Source organism: Clarias gariepinus, chromosome 20, assembly GCF_024256425.1.
Source record: "Clarias gariepinus isolate MV-2021 ecotype Netherlands chromosome 20, CGAR_prim_01v2, whole genome shotgun sequence".
Taxonomy (NCBI): domain Eukaryota; kingdom Metazoa; phylum Chordata; class Actinopteri; order Siluriformes; family Clariidae; genus Clarias; species Clarias gariepinus.
Window position 1 is genome coordinate 27,929,085 of NC_071119.1, and position 19,294 is coordinate 27,948,378.

General features: G+C 38.6%; 2 protein-coding genes across 4 annotated transcripts; one reads left to right on the plus strand and one right to left on the minus strand.

Annotated features, from left to right (window-relative positions):
- Positions 1 to 3,528: 3,528 nt before the first annotated feature.
- rps6 (ribosomal protein S6) lies at positions 3,529 to 7,730 on the minus strand. Its single transcript, XM_053480338.1, has 6 exons — positions 7,616 to 7,730; positions 6,753 to 6,884; positions 5,695 to 5,905; positions 4,493 to 4,639; positions 3,817 to 3,974; positions 3,529 to 3,677 (listed from the first exon to the last, which is right to left on the minus strand). The coding sequence occupies exons 1-6, from the start codon at positions 7,619 to 7,621 to the stop codon at positions 3,582 to 3,584; spliced, it is 750 nt and encodes a 249-aa protein (XP_053336313.1). The 5' UTR covers positions 7,622 to 7,730; the 3' UTR covers positions 3,529 to 3,581.
- Positions 7,731 to 9,002: 1,272 nt separating this feature from the next.
- On the plus strand, positions 9,003 to 15,120 carry LOC128508651 (alkaline ceramidase 2-like). Of its 3 annotated transcripts, none has more exons than XM_053480071.1 (6): positions 9,003 to 9,236; positions 9,441 to 9,555; positions 11,763 to 11,904; positions 12,670 to 12,810; positions 14,186 to 14,323; positions 14,781 to 15,120. In XM_053480071.1, the coding sequence occupies exons 1-6, from the start codon at positions 9,105 to 9,107 to the stop codon at positions 14,965 to 14,967; spliced, it is 855 nt and encodes a 284-aa protein (XP_053336046.1). In that variant the 5' UTR covers positions 9,003 to 9,104; the 3' UTR covers positions 14,968 to 15,120. The 3 variants fall into 3 exon arrangements, with proteins under 3 accessions (XP_053336046.1, XP_053336047.1, XP_053336048.1); XM_053480072.1 differs by having other exon boundaries at positions 12,673 to 12,810; XM_053480073.1 differs by having other exon boundaries at positions 9,130 to 9,259.
- The last annotated feature ends 4,174 nt before the right edge of the window (positions 15,121 to 19,294 follow it).

A 19,294-nucleotide genomic window follows, 5' to 3' on the forward strand; every position in this document is an offset into this window, starting at 1 on the left:
ACACGTCTACTGATCGCTGAACTAGGGTTTAAGAGCAGAGCAGTACTTATCTCTCTAAAATCTTATGACAGTTGCTTACACACACACACACACACACACACAAATTCCCTCTTTCCAAAATAGAGCCAAGAATGGCTTGGTAGTTAAGGTGAAACAAAGCTAATATAGCAGTGTCGCACACAGACGCAGCAGCCCGGTGCTATAGCGGGTAAATGCTTGGAGAGGTTGGTGATTAAGAGCATTAAGAATGTTCTACCACACACAATGGACCATTACCAGTTTGCATACAGATCAAATAGATAGACAGAGGATTCAGTAGTTGATGTGCTACCTTATGTGGAACACAAAACTACGTATGCTAGGCTCCTATTTGTGGACTCGTATTCGGCATTTAACACCATTTCGCCAAATAAGCTTCAAATTAAACTCATTGTGTAACTCAAATTCAAATTAGAATTTTATTTGTCACATACACAGTCATACACAGTACGATATGCAGTGAAATGCTTAGACAAATGCTCGTGACCTTATGATAAAAAAAACCTTAAAATAAAACACTAAAGAATAGGAAATAAATATAAAAAAATTAAAGAAGAGAAATTTAACTAAGAAGATTGAAATAAAATATAAAATAAAAAAATTAAAATAAAATAACGTAAAATAACATAACTGTACAAAACAAATATACAATATAAGAAAAATATGGGGAAAAATAGAAAAATAAGAACAGTTGTACAATATAGATATATGGAATTTTATGGACTTTTGTGTGGGAATGAAGTTAAATAAAGATTGAATATAAATGGAAACGTCACATATGTAAAGTGTTTAAAGTGTCTTGTGCATCCGAGTAACAGAACGTCCAGGGGGTGTGCAAATATGCTTGAAAGTGACTTGTGATAGGGGTAATTGTGTAATTTAACTAATGATCACGAATGGTATTTGTGCAGTGGCCACTAGAGGTTATTGTAGGTGGATGTCCAGAATGACCATAGTGAGTGCAAAAACCATATGTGTGTATGTGCAAAATGTATCAGTACTGTGTGTTGGTTGAGAGACCGTATCGCCTGCGGGAAGAAGCTCCTCCTCAGTCTCTCTGTGTTGGCCTTCAGGAAGCGGAATCGAGGAGTGAACAGTCCATTGTTGGGATGGCTGAGGTCCTTCACCATCTTCCTGGCCTTGGTCCAGCACCGCTTGGTGTGGATCGAGTGCAGTTCCTCTCCTGCTTAGTGCTGAAGTCCACTATCAGCTCCTTTGTCTTACTGACGTTTAGAAGAAGGTTGTTCCTCTGGCACCAGTTCTCCAGATTCCTAATCTCCTTCAGGTAGGCCGTCTCGTTGTTATCAGAGATCAGGCCCACCACAACGGTATCATCAGCAAACTTAATGATGGTGGTGGAGCTGGTAGTGGCCACACAGTCATATGTGTACAAAGAGTACAGCAGGGGGCTCAGAACACACCCCTGGGGGGCTCCAGTGCTGAGTGAGGGAGGCTGAGACATGTCCACCCATCTTTACTGCCTGTGGACTGCCAGTTAGGAAGTTGGATATCCACTTACACAAAGATGAGCTGAGTCCCAGGTGCTCCAGCTTGGTGGTGAGTGTGGAGGGAATTATGGTATTAAATGCAGAGCTGTAGTCGATGAAGAGCATTTTAACATAATTCCCCCTTCCAGTGTCCAAGTGAGTAAGTGATGTGTGGAGGAGATGAGAGATGGCATCATCAGTAGAACTGGACTATGAACCTTCTAACAAATCGTTTACAGTTTGTGTGAGTAGATAAAGGCATATCAGCCACAGTGCGTATTAACAAAGGGGTCCCCCAGGGATGTGTACTTAGCCCTTTACTTTATAGACTCTGCACACATGACTGCTATGCCTCCCTTCCTTCCAATTACATCATAAAATTCGCTGATGACATCACAGTGTTAGGCCTCATCACTGACAATGATGAGTCCTCATATAGAAGAGAGGTAAAACATATGGCAGCTGGGTGTGAATCAAGAAGACCAGGGAAATCATTGTGGGTTTTTGTAAGGGCACGAAGACCATCCACTTACCACTGGAAATGGGACGGTAGAGAGGGTTACCAGCTTTAAATTTCTTGGCCTAACTGTGACAGAGGACTGAACATGGGGCAATAACATCACCTCTGCCATAGGAAAGGACCAGCAGCGCTTCTTCTACCTGAGGAAACTGAGAAGAATTAATCTTTCTCAGCAGCTTCTGGTGAACTTTTACCATTGACCCATGGCCTTTTTCCTACTGCTGTGAGGCTGCTGAATGATCAGTCACCCTCCTATCTGACCTTGCCCCATCTATTCTTACATATCACACCACTATTACAATAATTGCGAACTGGATTCACGCAATGCATACATACACACAATACATGCATTTTTATTGTGTTTCAGTTCATTTTAGGTTAACAGACAACTATCTACGTTTTTATACAAAAGAGACAACATGAAGTGGACGTGCAAATGTGCAACCAAGTGACTACACAACATGAAATTATAATACTCTGGGAATAATGTAATGAGTTGAGGTAGTGGGAGGAGAAACAGTAAACGTTCTGTAAGTAGCAGCAAGGATAAAGATGAATATTGTGCAAAAAAACATTTACAGATGGGTGTGTACAATAGGTTAGGTTGATGATCAGTACTTTTGCCCATGTTGATTTATCAGTCCAACAATGACATTAAATTAAGTTGGACTTTGGAAAAGGAGGGCCACAGTTCGAGCCCCGACGCCACTACTAAGCAAGATCCTTCACCACCAAGTGCTCAGATACAATCACTCGTCAAGCTGGCAACCCGACGCTATAAATCAGTGTTCAGTAAAAACTGCTACAGAAATGGCGGATGTATGTCCATTGTCCCGAGTGGCACGTAGACAGAACCATCCATCCAATAATAACATGAGGAGCTGTGGGCAATCAGTCTGGAAGAATGCACAGCTGCAGGAGCTTCACTATTTCATTACAGTTACTTTAATAAAGAATAAATAAAACCATATCTATAATTCAGGACAATCTGTAGAGTTTGAGTCTAGGTAACAGGTAGGTAGGACAGAAAATACAAAAAGGTGAACATTCATTAAACTAAACATTTACATTTAGCAGACGCTCTTATCCAGAGCGACTTACATTTTTATCTCATTACACATCTGAGCAGTTGAGGGTTGAGGGCCTTGCTCAAGGGCCCAACAGTGGCAACTTGGTGGTTGTGGGGTTTGAACCTGGGATCTTCCGAACCGTAGTCCAATGCCTTAACCACTAAACTTGAATTATTTAACCACTTAAACTGTCATTTTAGCCCTTCATAGGAAATTCATCAATGGCAGCTATGTGGGAGGGTTTAAAAAAATAGGTTAAAATAAAAATATGAAAATAAAACCATGCTCTATATTGCCATTAATATAACTAAAATAATTAAATCCTTTAGAAGAAGCGAGTTTAATTTAAACAGTTTGTGTGGTATTACTCTCAGTAGTGACACTAAAAGCAGAATAAACACAAACACGAGAATTGAACAAAACCATTGTGATGTTTTATTTATGATGTACAAGCATGTGGAGTTTTTATTTCTGGCTGGTCTCAGATTTGGACTGGGAGGCTCTCAGGGAGGACAGGCGGCGTCTCTTGGCAATCTTCTCCTGACGTTTCTCTTTGGCCTCCTGTACAATAAACACACAGTTGGTTATTACTGGGTAAAATCCTCACACCACTCTTTTTCATCACACCGACTAAACACATGTTTCTAGATCGAGATGGTTCTCCATGAGCAGGGAGAAAGCCTGGGTTCTAATCTCGTACCTTCAGCCTCTTGGCCAGCATCTTGGCGTACTCTGCAGCTTCATCCTTGTTCTTCTGCGTACGCTGTCTCTTGAGGGCGATGCGGCGGCGCTTGTGCTGCAGCACACGGGGCGTCACCAAGCGCTGGATCTTAGGCGCCTTGGTCCTGGGCTTCTTACCTAACGAGGGGTCAGGGTGAGTCAGGGTGAGTCAGGTTAAAAAAAACAAAAAATAAACGATGAGATACACAAGTACACAGTGACAGGTGTAACTGACTGAATACAGCAACATTTAGCTAAAATAGCTGAATAAAGTTTATAGTAGAACGAAAAACTTATTTCCATAACTTATATAAGTGCATTAATCTGTAATTCTAAACACACAGGACTGTCTAATCAATCAAAAACACTGTGATCAGATATTAAACTTGCTTTGTGTTAATCTTATTTCTTTATTAGGATACAAGTGTGTAGGAGCGATGCAGTTCGACCAGCCGTGGTGTGTATACGGGTCAGGTCGATATCCGGATAGCAGCTCCGTCATCACTGTGGCAACACGCTGCCCCACCTTTAGAGCTACTGAACAGCTAGAAAGGGTCTACTTGTGTGCCGAGTTTCTCCTGACCTACACACCACTACTCTAAATCCTCAGACTCACTCCTTAGGGTGCAAACAATACACTGAACATAAACACTTACCTTCCTTAGTGAGGGGTCTGCGCACCACGTACTGCCTGACGTCATCCTCCTTGGACAGGTTGAAGAGCTTGCGGATCCTGCTGGCTCTCTTGGGGCCCAGGCGGCGAGGCACGGTGCTGTCAGTCAGGCCAGGGATGTCCTTCTCACCTGTATACACACCAAGACAGGTTTTTTTTAATGCTACATTGCCATACATTTATAAAGACAAAAGTTTCAGTAAAGAGTACAGATAAAAGAATCTAGTACAGAGTAAGTTCAGAACAAACGCAGAGTGCTTTAACACCTTAAATAAATTACAACGCATTTACATGTTTAATGAACTTGAACTTAAAAAAAAAAAAAACCACTCGCTACCATCAACAGACTTTCTGTTGTGTAATCTGCCCAGGATTTTCTGCTATAGCAAAAACCAAAACAAACACTGCAGCACATTTTAGCAGGTGTTCTCTTCTTTATAAAATTTCCAAAGTACAAATCAGGACTAAAATAAAACCCAGAGTAAAAACTACACTTCTAAAACAGAGATTCCATACGAGCGCCTTTACCCTTGATTACACACACACAGTGGTGTCCAGTTCATGTGTGAAAATGATTCCTCATGCTCCCAAAACCACGCACACACACTGAATTATAGAAACCCTCCATAGATGTTATAACCTAGTGATTCAGTACATTCAGGTGGTCAGCTGACTTAATTTTATTGCCCCCAACTTTTACCGAGTCTAGACCTGAGTAACTGGGAAACACCAGATCATAACACTGTCTCCAGAAGCTTGTACAGTGGACACTATGCATGATGGGAGCATCGCTTTAGGAGCTTCCCTTCTTACCCTGACACGCCCATCGCTCTGGAATTGGGTCAATCTGGACTCATCAGGTCACATGACCTTTTTCCATCGCTCCAAAGTCCAGTCTTTACGATCCCTAACAAACTGAAGAGTTTTTTCTGATGAGTCTCAATAACAAGTGGTTTTGTTATAGACACACCGCTGTTAAGTCCCAATCCTGTGATTTGCTCTTATTAAACCTGGCTCTGATTTCTACTGAATACATATTTTACCATGTGACTTAAGTGGTCATTATATTTAATCACATTTATTCCATAAAGCTGAAAGTTTAACTGAACAGTTGTAGAATAATTCAACCAAACCATTTCTGTGACTCTTCCCATTAACACAATACCCCAGTCTGGAACCCCTTACCCTTCCTGACGATGACCAGGTTCAGGACGCTGAGGTTGGCGTCGACAATGCAGCCGCGTACAGACTTGCGTTTGCGCTCTCCGGTACGGCGGGGTCTGTAGCACGAGTGACCCTTGCTGAGGAGCAGGCGCACACGGCCGTTAGTCAGAACGCCCTGCTTCATGGGGAAGCCCTGCTTATCGTTTCCTCCGCTAATGCGCACCACGTAGCCCTTAGAAAAACACACACAGGTTAATCACACGCCCACACAACACATGTACATTCATCAGATGTGAAACGATTGTCGGAGCAATGCAGTTCGACCAGCCATGAGGTGTGTGTACACGGGTCAGGTCGATATCCGGATAGCAGCTCCGTTATCACTCTGGCACCACGCTGTCCCCCCTTTAAAGCTACTGAACAGCTAGAAAGGGTCTACTGGTGTGCCCACTCAGACGTCCCACACAAACACGATACACATACAGTTGACCAAAAGTTAGCATTTTATGGCCTTTTTTTTCTTGGGAATATATAATTTGTCATGCGCTTTAAAGACTGACCTATTAAGAACAATTAAATTTACCAGTCTTAAATTCAGCTAAATTTTTATATAAAAATACTGTATACAGTCTTTTAGTACTGTAGAGAGAACAAAGTGACTGTAGATGGAAACACGGCTTGTGGTGGCGAATTACCACCATATTTACCCTACAGTACAGATACTAAAGAAAACACTTGCATAAATATCCTACATATAGGGGTAACATGTAATTTACAGTGTTTCTTTTAAGAGTAATGTATTAAGCCGAGTCAGAAAGGAAAATCAATTATTTCGGGGGCATGTTTTTTTTTTTAGACCACGTTTTTCTACAAGTGGTCTGTACCGAGACTCGAATAGAACCAGAAACAATCAAGTGAGACACTTCCACACTTAGTACTGTAATAGTCCTAATATTATTAAGACCCAGAAAAGGATCTGAAGCAGACACAGAGCTCCAGATGAACGATGCTCTTCAGGAAAAATGCTCAGGCACAGAAATGATCCAAAGACGATTGTGTGTGTACGATTAAAGACTCACCTTCCACTCATCACCCAGGGGATCAGCGGACACCTCAGTGGCCATGCGCTTCTCATAGAAGGTTCTCAGCTTGCGCTCATCATCCACCTCGATGAGCTTCTGGCAGCCGGTGGCAGGAAAAGAAATATTGAGCTGCAGAAAAAATGAAAAAACAATCAGGAACCCATGTTATCTCATGGCTGTGTTGGAGGAAACGAGCTTCCTCTTGAATAAACCACTGCAGTTCGGATGCTCATCCTGAACTTTAGGTGCACTGGGTGAGACAAGACTAGCAAATTAATCTCACGATGGAATAATCCTCAATATATCACAGGATTATATCCAAACAGTCAGTCAGTGATCTGATCCCTGCAGTCTGACTGAAGGCTCTCCTCAGAGTCAATACTTTAACTTATTACCATCACAACCAACACTAATCATTGTATAGAATATTTATTATATACAACCCCAGATTAGTACAAGTAATAAAAAGTCAAGAATAAGTTTAACAGTCTCCATGTGTGTTAGTTAGCTTCCTAGCTAGCCGAGTCACACACAAACCGCCCGAGGTGAACACTTCACACTTCTCACCACTTCTAAAGACAAAACACTAACAAACTGAATTACTTTATCACCCATATTCTCTTTCTCTCTCTCACACACACACACACTTTCTCTCCCTCAGAACGCCGCCATGTTGTGATTAGCCTGTTAGCCGCACCACAGCCGGCCAACAATCCATCATCATCCTCCTCACACACAACCTCCTGAACACCGCACTACACCCGGCCCGCGCCTCCACACTGTTCCCCACCCGACACCGCTCATATTTGGGCCCGGTTCCGAGATAAAACCATAAAACAGATCCGATTTTTGAAGCTCACCTTCATTTTGGGGGACCGTCTGTGCGCGAGTCCACCGCGGAAAAGGGACCGGAAGCGCGCTGCGTGATCTCACATACACTCCGGAAGTCTCGCGAGAGTTTACACGGAGACTTCCTGACGCGTTTATTCAACATTGAAGAAAAAAGAAAAATACAAATAAAAAGCGTTTTTGTGCGCTTTATACTTGGTTAATGTATCATTTTATTATAAAAAAAATAAATAAAAATTATATATAAAACACGCAAATAAATGAATGAATAGCGGTGGTGAATGACTTACGACTCAATAGACTTTCCACTTTAGCTCTGGATATAACAGATCACACAGTTCTATCGCACACATGAGAGAGAGACTCATCTGAAACGCACAAGTTCCACAATCATGTCATTTTATAAAGTATTTATAGAATTATATTGATAAATGCTCCTAATGTCCACTAGGGGTGCTAAACTGTAAAGTGCTTCATTCATATGTGCAAAGAGAAGGGGGGGGGGGGTGTCAATACTTCTTACAGTTTCTATGTTTTTGTTGTTTTTTGGCTAATCATTTATGAAAGTATATTGTTTTGGCTATTTTGTATCGATTTAACATTTCACTTCTTTTTTTTATACACAAAGTGTGTGTGTGTGTGTGTGTGATTGTTAGGAGGTAGGGGAAGGGGGTAAATACTTATGCATATGTACACATTTATTCAAATTTGTAAATTTTTGTGATTATTTGCCAATTTTATTTGTCAACTAAAAAATACAAATAATAATGGTCTGCTTTTTATAATTTATTGTTTTATGATACTACTACTACTATTATCAATATATATATATATATGTATATATATATATATATTTTTTTTTTACAAATAAGCAATCAAAAATTAATTGAAATAAACATAAAAGTATAAATAAAAATACAGAGACAGCCAAAAAAAAAATTATACACACTTCAGGAAAAGAAAAATAGTACGATGTATATTATAAAAATATAATTTTAATAATATTATCATATTCAAAAATATGATAATATTACTAACATTATATAATATTATATGATAAACAATATCATATTTTATATTATATAATATCTACATTCTAAAAGTATGTAGATAAGAGCAGGCAAGAGAGAGAGAGAGAGAGAGAGACTCACCCTCTGTAAACTCTGTAACCTGTTCAGAAATAACTCGTCAGTTCTCACGCAGCCTGAAAACAAAAGCAGATTTTATCTTTTTTATCTTTTTCCCCCCCCAACCACAGCTTGAATTTACCCCTTTGCGTCCCCTGCAGGCTGATCTGACATTGCTTTATTTCCCTCTCCCCCAATAAACCGTGTGATTGACAGCTGAAGTCACGTGACCGGCGCATGTGCATTGTTTAGTACAAGAGTGATCGAGAACACAGAGTCAGGGTGAAAGTTTGTGTGTGTGTGTGTTTAGAGCTGAGTGTGAGAGCATGCGGGAGGAGAGAGAGAGACGACCATCAGCAGCAGGGTGACCAGGATGGTGATGATGATGATGGGGATGGTGAGCTCTGAGAGCTGGAGGGATCCGTTTCAACCCGGCAGCTCAGAAGTAGACTGGTGTGAAGGGAATTATCTGGTCCATCCGTACATCGCTGAGTTCTACAACACGGTCAGAGACTTTAACCTCCACTGGTGTGGTGTTTATTCCTTACATTCCTGCTTCTTCTTCTTCTGTAACCTTATTATTCATTTCAAATGATAAAAGTGAAACTGGTTACAAAAACACATAAACCCACCTCTCTCTCTCTTTTATGCTCTGTCCATCATCATCATCATCCCCGTCTCCCTTTTTTCTTTCATTCTGTGATTTCAGATCAGTAACGTGCTGTTTTTCGTCCTGCCTCCTCTCCTGATGCACTTGTTCAGTCAGTACGCCGTGTCTTATAACCCTGGGATTTATGTCATATGGGTGCTGCTCATGGTCGTCGGTAAGTGACCAAACTTACTGACTTAAATATTCGCCATCTCTGAAATCTGTTCTGTTGGAGGTGTGATTCAGTCATGTGACACAATATTAAACAGTAATAATAAAACTGATGAACTTTAGCCTTAGAGTTAGCGTGAGTGAAGGATGTGATGAACGCGTCTACAGTCAAGTTTTAGAAACTCATAAACATACAGTGTGTATGCAGAATAAAGAATTTGCACTACTGTGATCAAAAATCTACAGAACTGTGTTGTATAGTATTTTAGGGTCTTTCTTTTAACAATATTTTTTATTGATTTTTAAAAAGAGACATATCACACAAAGTAAATTTCAATGCACGCTTGTATAATCTGGATTTATAAGCCCCTTACATACACACATGTATTCACCAATAAACACTTTACATGTCTAAGAACTGGTTTCTGAACTGATAAAGTGTATAATATTGCTTTGTTTCATGTGTACAAGTTTCCTGTAGGAGCAGCCTGTCAGTGCTTTGTGAGCGCTGCGTGTTTGGCCCAGTGGCGTCAGTAGATAATGCAGTAACTGTCAGAGACGTTTCCCCAGAGATACGGCCTCCTGCTTCCTCTACTGATAATAAACTCACAAGACATTTGCCGTTTCTGATATTTATCCACAGCCATGAGATGCGTAAAGTAAGAAGTCGGGATCGCTGCGGGGCGTCTGTACTGTATATCAGTTAACAAGCGTTAAACAAGTTCTAGGTGACCATCTCCATCTCCATGGCGGCTCTCGTCAACATCCGAACAGTGCATTGTTCTTTTCTGTTCTAACGATTCGCGTCTATAATAATCGTAGATTCTCTAATTTCTCTTTGGCTTGGGTTTCTGTTAACCTGTGACTTTTAGATCATCAGTTAAAAACGATCAGCCATAACATTAAAACCATTACCATGGATACCATAACCAAGCACAGCTGGCAGCGGATCATTTGGGTTCTGTGCATTGTGGGGCCGAGCCTTGGTGGATCAGACTTGTTTGTCCAGTGCCTCCCATGGGGCTCAATTATATTTGGATCCGGGGAGTTTGGGGGCCTGATTGGGGGCTCTGTTCCTGGTGAACTGGATGTACTGGTGGTGAGATCAGATCGAACCAGGGTGAGCCGCGGGTGTCCATCATCCGGTCACCAGTTTACTGCGGTGTAGCGTCGGATAATTAATGATGTTTAGTTCACATCTCTGTGGTCATAATGCCATGATTGATTGGTGTATACTTTATGGAACATGATATTTTAATGCTGCTCTGTGGGTTACGTCACTACTTGTGTAGGAATTTTATAAATAAAGGGAACTTAAATGCACCATTTCTTATCATTTAGTGTGTGTGTTTCCTACCTTTATATAGTTATCATGCAAAAATTGACATTTAAAACAAACGAATAAATAAATAAAATAATGATATTAAAGCATTTTATTTATATTGGCACCTTTCTGGTCACCCAAGGCCATCTTCCAGATCAGATCAAGGATAAACTAAACAATAGAACAAGATAAAATTGATAGCAAAGATAATGTTAAGTAGTAAGAGAAGATTAAAACAAAACTAAATGAATATGACGGTCATTAATAATGTGTGTCATTATAGACTAAATGTTATAGACAGCAAAGACAGCCAGTGCTTAATAATAAGGAAGAATACCGCTCAGAACCCTGAACCTCTATATAATGTGACTTGTTTAGGTTTCTTCACACTGAGATCATTTCACACATTCATTTTCACATGTGTAAACTAATCATGTCACTCCTGATGATGGGGTGAACTGGTTACACTTGGCACCAGTAGACCGCTTCCCAGTTCAGTACCTCTAGCAGAGAACACGGCCACAGGTGGACTCATGGGGTCAGAGTGTTGAGCAGCGATCCCCATCAGAAGCCCAACAGAGTGTGTTTATGGAGTAATAATTAAAAATGATTCCTACATCCACTAGGGGCGCTAACTCCATTCATAGAAGAGCGACATACCAAGGGGGTAAATACTTATGCACTCACAGCTTCTTGTTTTTTATTTTTTTTAAATCAACAAATCAACTATGAAAGTAAATAGTGTGTTGATTTAATATTAAGTTTTTTTTTTTTTTTGGGGGGGGGGTAAATACTTATGCATATGCACACATTCATCTGGTGTTTTTGATGATTAAAGCTGCAGACAGGTGGATTATAATCTAAACGTCCGTTCCTGTCTGTGCCAGGCGTGGGCTCGGCGTACTTTCACGCGACTCTCAGTTTCACCGGCCAGATGTTGGACGAGCTCTCCATCCTCTGGGTGCTAATGTGCGGTCTGTCCATGTGGTTCCCTAACAGACTCCTGCCCAGAACGTTCCAGAGAAACAGGTACAGACAGGAAACCAGCTTCAGGATTAACAGAGGATTAATTATCTCCTTAATTGTTTTATCATTAACGAGTCTTCTGGAATTTTAGTTTAAAGTCCGGACGTCCTTAATTCTATAATCATTTTACGTAAATGTAATGCTGAAATTCTCTCGTTTAATTTGCAGGTTTATGTTAATACATGCTGATATTTTATCGTTTCCATTAGGGCTGTGTATTGGCAAGGGCCTCATGATACGATACGTATCACGATACATGGGTCACGATACGATAAATCACGATATATTGCGATACAATACATATTGTGACACATTGCAATAGTTTGTATTAGTATGTGTACTCCCTGGTATCGTATTGAAACCGAAGTGCAGCCACACGTCAGCCCTAAAAGCTGGAGGCGTTTTTATATTTTCCGCCATGCTCACTCATGTCTTGCTTACTTACTTGTTCTGATACCGTACTGCTTAGTGTTTTGTTGATAGCGAGTTAGCGACATCTATTGGAGCGGAGGAGGAGTTTTTTTGGCACAACTTGGATCGATATTTGAGGTTTGACTATCGATACACTATCGTAAAAGAAATTATCGCGATAGTTAGATGTATCGACATTTTTGCACAGCCCTAGTTTCCATAGTAAAAGCTAATTCACAGGGCATGGTCAGCACACATCACACACATGAAAAGTATAGACAGATATGTTTGTGTGGAAGGAGTCTCCAGTGTCAGTCCCAGGTAAGGCCGTAAGGTTGATCATGTGACGCTGTTCAGCAGGTGCGGCTTTAAGCTGCTGGTGTTTCTGCTGTCGCTCGTCTCCACCTGTCTGGCCTTCATCAAACCGCCGCTGAACGCCGTGTTCCTCATGACTCTGGGCGTCCCCTGTATAGCGCTGCTCATCTCCGAAGTCCACAGGTCAGAGAACACACACACACACTGACTGTGAATATAGAAAACATGATGGAGATAATAAATAAGAGGAAGGAAAAGGAAGAGAAAGCACAAAGACTGAGTGAATAAAGCGGTTACGGAGTGAATAGAAAAATAATGACAGATGCGAGTAAAGAGAAAGAGAGACCATAAAACAAAACAAATATATATATATATATATATATATATATATATATATATATATATGTAGATAATGTATAAATGTAACAACATTACATTTGCTTAAGTAATTTCTTTAATAAAATTAAATACTTTTAATTTACCAAATATTAAACATATATAATGTATAAAAATTATATATAAAAAAACATTTACTAAAATTTATACTTACTAAAATATTTAGTTTATTTGTGTGTTTTGATAAGCAGATGAGGTGATGGGTTTGTGGTTGTGTAGCTGAACAAACTTCAGGTTTATCAAGTGTTTATTATAAATCAGACTCAGGCTGGTATTAATACCCATGATTTCTCAGAATGACACGCGCATTATTGTTTTGCATGAGCTCTGACTCCTGCTCTCATTCTGCTGCAGTGTGTTTTTCTTTTTCCTCATTGGCCATTGTGAAACACACACACACACCCAAACACACACACCCAAACACACAGAGGCAGCTGCTGTGTGTTCTTGAACAGTTTCTAATTGGGTCGAAGGTCTGAACTGATAAGAGAGTGGTCATGAAACTTGTTCAGAAAAAATACCAAAGAACAAAGTCAGAAGGACATAAAGGGAAAAAAAGATTGAAAAGAAACAAAAGGAATAGAAGAGGAAGAAGAAAGAATGGAGAGATTAAAAGATAAAAAGGTAAAATATAACAACAGAAAAGAAGAGAGAAGATGAATGAAAAAGAAAATAAAGCAAAAAGAAGATAGCAAAAGAAAAATGAAGAGATAAACAGAAAAGAAAGTAAGTAAGAAAGAAAGAAAAAAAAGTAAAAAAAAAACCTAAATAGGAATTAAAGGAATTTTGGTAAAATAGTACAGCATGTAGTGACGTATTCATTTAATTTAGGGGATTGTGTTATTGCAGGATAAACGAAAGACGAGCATGAGTTTATTTTTATGTTATAATAATTTATGTTGATATGTTTAATTCTATATTTTATTTTATTATTTATAAAAATCAGTCTATGTGTTTTGGTACAAATTAATGTGAAACTGTTTAACTCATGCAGTAATGCTGAAGCCAAGTATGAGGATTTATTTATTTATTCCTCCAGTGGACACATTGAGTACTGCAGAAAATTAGAAATTAGAAAATTAGAGTAGAATGTTGTGTTTTTTGGCTTTTATAATCCGGTTATAATGTTCTCTCTCTCTCTCTGTATATTTTCTTGGCTCAGATGTGAGAACTGGTGTGTGTTTAAGCTTAGTTTAATCTCACTTGCGTGGTGGACTGTCGCTCTTCTGTGCTGGATCAGTGACAGGATCTTCTGTGAAATCTGGTCCAACATGAACTTCCCCTACTTACACTGCATCTGGTACGGTCCAGTTTATTGTTTTTGTGGGGGGGAATCAGTCTGGGAGCAGTTTGGCCACATGATGGCAGTGTGGGGAAAGGGGAGATTTAGTCAAGCGGCTTGGTATGCTTTATATTGTATATTCGTGCCAAAGTTGTACAAGACTCACTTTGTTGGACTTACAAACACGCTCTTGATTCGTAAGTTGGGGACGACCTGTATGTATAAAGTAAGTAATAAAGAAATACATGAACAAATATTTAATATATAAGACATGAGCGAGGAGAAGGATAAAAGAGAAAGAAAGACAGATGAAGAAAAAGCAAAGAAAAAGATGTAAATGTACAGATTTAGAGTTCTGGTGATTAAGACGTAACAATTATCAGCTTAATTTCTTTTTCAAATCTTAACTTTTATTGTTTGTCATAAATTTGCTTAAAAAATAATTTAAAGTTAAAATCCAAAATTTTTATTTCAGGCACGTTCTCATCTGTGTGGCCTCGTACCTGTGCTGCGTGTGCTTCGCGTATATCGATGCCGTAAACGAGGTTCCAGAGCGAGAACCAGTGATTCGGTTCTGGCCCAGTGAGCGCTGGGCTTTCATCGGTGTTCCTTACGTCACTCTGCTAAAGGCACACCGAAATGACTGTAACAAGATGTTATAAAGGTTCAGGAGGAGTGTGTTTACACGGCAATGACACATGATCAGTCTACCTCTATAACAATACTCTCAATCCCAAACAGCTGGATGGATGCTATAAACGCACAGCTAACGTTGGCTAATGCTGTTTAAAAGTTTTAACATAATGTTTTTTTTAGACGAAGTTTTTATTGTGTCAATGGAACTTTTTTAATTTGAATAAATAAAGATGTTTTTTCTATTCTCTGTAATGTAGTGTTGCTTAATTAATTAAAGAATAGAGAAAATTATTTTAATTGTTTGTAAACAATTTTTTAAATCTTATTCTGTAATAGTTCACTTCTTGTGCATGAATAGCACAAAGACAGATGATTTCATATCTATATTCATTACGTATCCAGTTATTAGCAATACAACTTTTGATAGAATTGTTTTATCATTGTATACAAAATGAATTGTAAATATACACACTTTTTCATACCTCTATTTTACATCAATTTGAATTTGTATGTGTCATTTTGCAGCTGAAATTTAAATTGTATTCCATGGTGTGAATTTCGATTAAATTTCATAAACTAAATTGTATTTAACATATAATAAGAAAGCCATGTGTCAGTGAATAATCTCAAGCGCTAGTGATTGTTAATTTCCTGTTACATATTTGTGATCATTAGAAATAATACAGTTTAAATATTTCTGCCATTTTCTTAAATAATTGTCAAATCTTTGGTTTTATCAAGTAATTTGTGTTTGTCTAGCTCCTCATTCAATTAATTAAATAATAAAACAAGTGTAGCAAGGTCACGGTTGATCAGGAACTCCAGGACTATACATGCAGGTCCATAAATATTGATGCAAAGATTCAGCATTTGGTCCACGTATACCACTATACTGGATTTAACACCCAAGATGTGATAGAGGTCAAGACTTTCAGCTTTAATTTAAGGGGTTTGACACTAAGTGGAGCATTAACCATTTAGGAAATTCTGCCATTTTCATACACACACACCCCATTTTAGGAGCTCATAAATAATGGATGAAATGGTTGGGCAGGTGTGGCCCGCTCCCTCATTACTCCATGACTAATCGAGCAGATAAAGGGTGGTTTTGTGTGTTACACTAGTATTTGGTAGTTGGTCACTCAAACACAAGTGTGTATAACTGCCAGTCGAACCATGTCACTGGTGTTTACTGATGACCTGACTGTTGATAAACATAGCAGGATGAATCCTGAAGTGCACAGGGTGATACTCTCTACTCGGAACTGATAGAACACCACTTCATACTGCAGATGGATAATGACCCAAAACATACAGTAAGAGCTACACAAGGCAAAGAAATGCGATATTCTTCACTGGCCAAGTCAGTCACCTGATCTCAACCCAATAAAGTGTGTGATTTTGTTGGATGAGAAATGAATCATGGTAAAGTGTAGTAGGGTAGTTGTAGTAGTCTTAATGTGGAGCCCCCTAGTGACAGGGAAGAATTGGACACGACTCAATTAAGAAGAAAATCAGGAAAAAAAATAAATAAATAAAAACAATCTTTATCAAATAAAATCTTTTAGCTTTGTTTATTTACAATGTTTGACAATAAACACTGTCAATAAATTACTTTTATTATGAATTACACTCATTTAATTATGAATTACAATTAATTCAATTACATTCAGATTTTAAGGGTTAATATCCCCTAGTGGTGAATATGCACAACTCTCAACAAATTAACCAATTAATCAATTAAACACTTTAAAACAACCCTTTCTGTAACATACCTGCACAATAAGGATATAATGTGGAAATAAAGATTTTGTCGCCTGAGAAATGAATCAGCTCCACATAAAACACAAGATAACAGATTAACCACAAGTCAAAAATAAAAAGTCAAAATAACTCAATATAAAATAACACATTCGACGCCAAATGAGTAATAAAAGTTACACAACACGTTTACAAAGGGATAAATCCACAAAAAACGTTTTCTTATGTGTTTAAATAGCTTTTTAAACTGATATTTCTCTAACAGTTTTAAACGCGCTACTCACCCACAGCGAGTCTCCTCAGCTCGGCTGTGGGCGGTCCTTATTCCACACATCCAATACCACCACGGCCCAGCAGATGGCGCTGTCCCCTCTTAATTTAACTTTAATTCATTTAACCTTCTATACACCCTGTTACACTAGCAAAGTTATGGAGGACTAAACATGACATAATTATAAATAAATCAATCAATAAATAAGTGAATAAATAAATAAATACATAAATACAATATACCCTGGGAAATTGCTAAATGTATTCCTACTTTTGTTTATTAATATATTTCAAGATTTATTTATTTATGAATTTCCACATTTCTTTCTTTCTTTATTTTTGTGTCACATTTCTTTATTTATCTATTTTAGATTATCCACATTTTTACATATATTTATTTCTGCATTTCCACATTTCTACATTAATTTCTTTGTCGCTGTATGCTGATAAGCTAGGCGGTCCCCAGCCTTAGTCGAAACCGTGATTGGGCCGCAGGGCACCTCAGACAGGAGCAATCGATCTAATCAGCGTGATGCTTTTTAGTTATCTGCAGAGGTGTCAAGTAACGAAGTACAAATACTTCGTTACCTTCCTTAAGTAGAAATTTTGGGTATCTATACTTTACTGGAGTAATTATTTTTCAGCCGACTTTTTACTTCTACTCCTTACATTTTCACGCAATTACCTGTACTTTCTACTCCTTAAATTTTAAAAATAGCCTCTTTACTCCTATTTTATTTCATCTTGTCATTCAAAAAACAAACCAAAAAAAAAAAAAACATCCGGATAAATCGCGCCGTCCGAATGGAGTGAATTTGATTGTGGTTGGATGAGAAGTATAAACATACCATTCCGACACCCTATTGGTTGGTACACGATCCATCGCACCTGCACATGACGTCCGTCACACACTCCAGCAAGGACGTTTGAATAAAATAGCATTTTCGGTTGTTAAGGTTGTGATAAGTAGACGAAGATGTCCGTGAAAGAGACTCGAGATTCCAGCGAAATGTCACAACCAAGCACCAGCGAGGAAGGTAACAGGAATAATATATATATATATATATATATATTTTTTTTTTTTTTAATGAATCACTTGGATTAATCATTCATTCTGACAGCACTAATGTTTATTGTAGACAACCATACAAGGTTAATTGTTACTAAGCCTGCCCTGGGTGCACTAATTTTCTTGTATGTTGCCCTCACAGATTCCTGCAGCTAAGCTTAGATGTACATTTACATTCCAATAAAGGTTACCGATGACGTGCCTCTGAAGTTTGACTTTTTGCACTATTAAAATACTTATAGGCAACTAGTTATCATATCTTCTTCTCCATGAAACATGTTAATGCTCAGTAGTACACATATACGGTTCTTTAATGTATTTGCATTGTACTAAAATGCATTCTTTTTCAATTGCCATATACAGTATCCCAAATCACTATGGCCGTTAAAAAATACAACAAAAACACAACAACACATTTTTCTTTTTTTTTTTAATGAGTTGTTAGTGCAGTTTATAGGTCCGTGGCACAGCCTAAGCTTTTATCCTTAATGCTTTTCCCCTCACGTTACTTTTACTTTTATACTTTAAGGTGTTTTGAAACCAGTACTTTTACACTTTTACTTGAGTAAAAAGCTTGAGTTGATACTTCAACTTCTAAAGAAGTCTTTTTAAACCCCACTATCTATACTTCTACTCAAGTAATGAATGTGAATACTTTTGACACCACTGATTATCTGAAACTAACTATGCAAATAGCTGCCAACGAGAGACCATTAGCACACGTTCTGCGGGATCCTTAACCAAACTGTGTTTGACGGTCGTCAAGAACTTTATGTCCTCACGCAGATAGAGGAAGGGAACGTTGGGCGTCCACGGTGTGTTTTACCCAGAAGTAGATGAGCCTCAATTATATTCGAAGGGTAAACCGACGCCCAACGTTTCCTTCCTCTATCTGCGTGAGCACATGAAGTTCTTGAAGACCGTCAAACACAGTTTGGTTAAGTTCAACATACATCTCAGCATCAAGCTGAACTAAATCGTCCATTAATCTTTCGACACGATATAAAACATAGTCATTTGCTGCAAGGGTCTCAATTTCATCGGTTAATGATCTTAACTCATTAGCGTCAGCTTTAAAAAAAATACGCCATAGTTGCCAGACAGCAGTCATTACAAGCCAAGGCATTACTAGTCGAGTCGAAACAATCTCACTTCATTTAACCAATCACGGTTTCGATTAAGACTGGGACCGCCTACCTTATCAGCATACAGCGACAAATAAAAGAAATGTGGAAATTTAGAAATAAATGAAT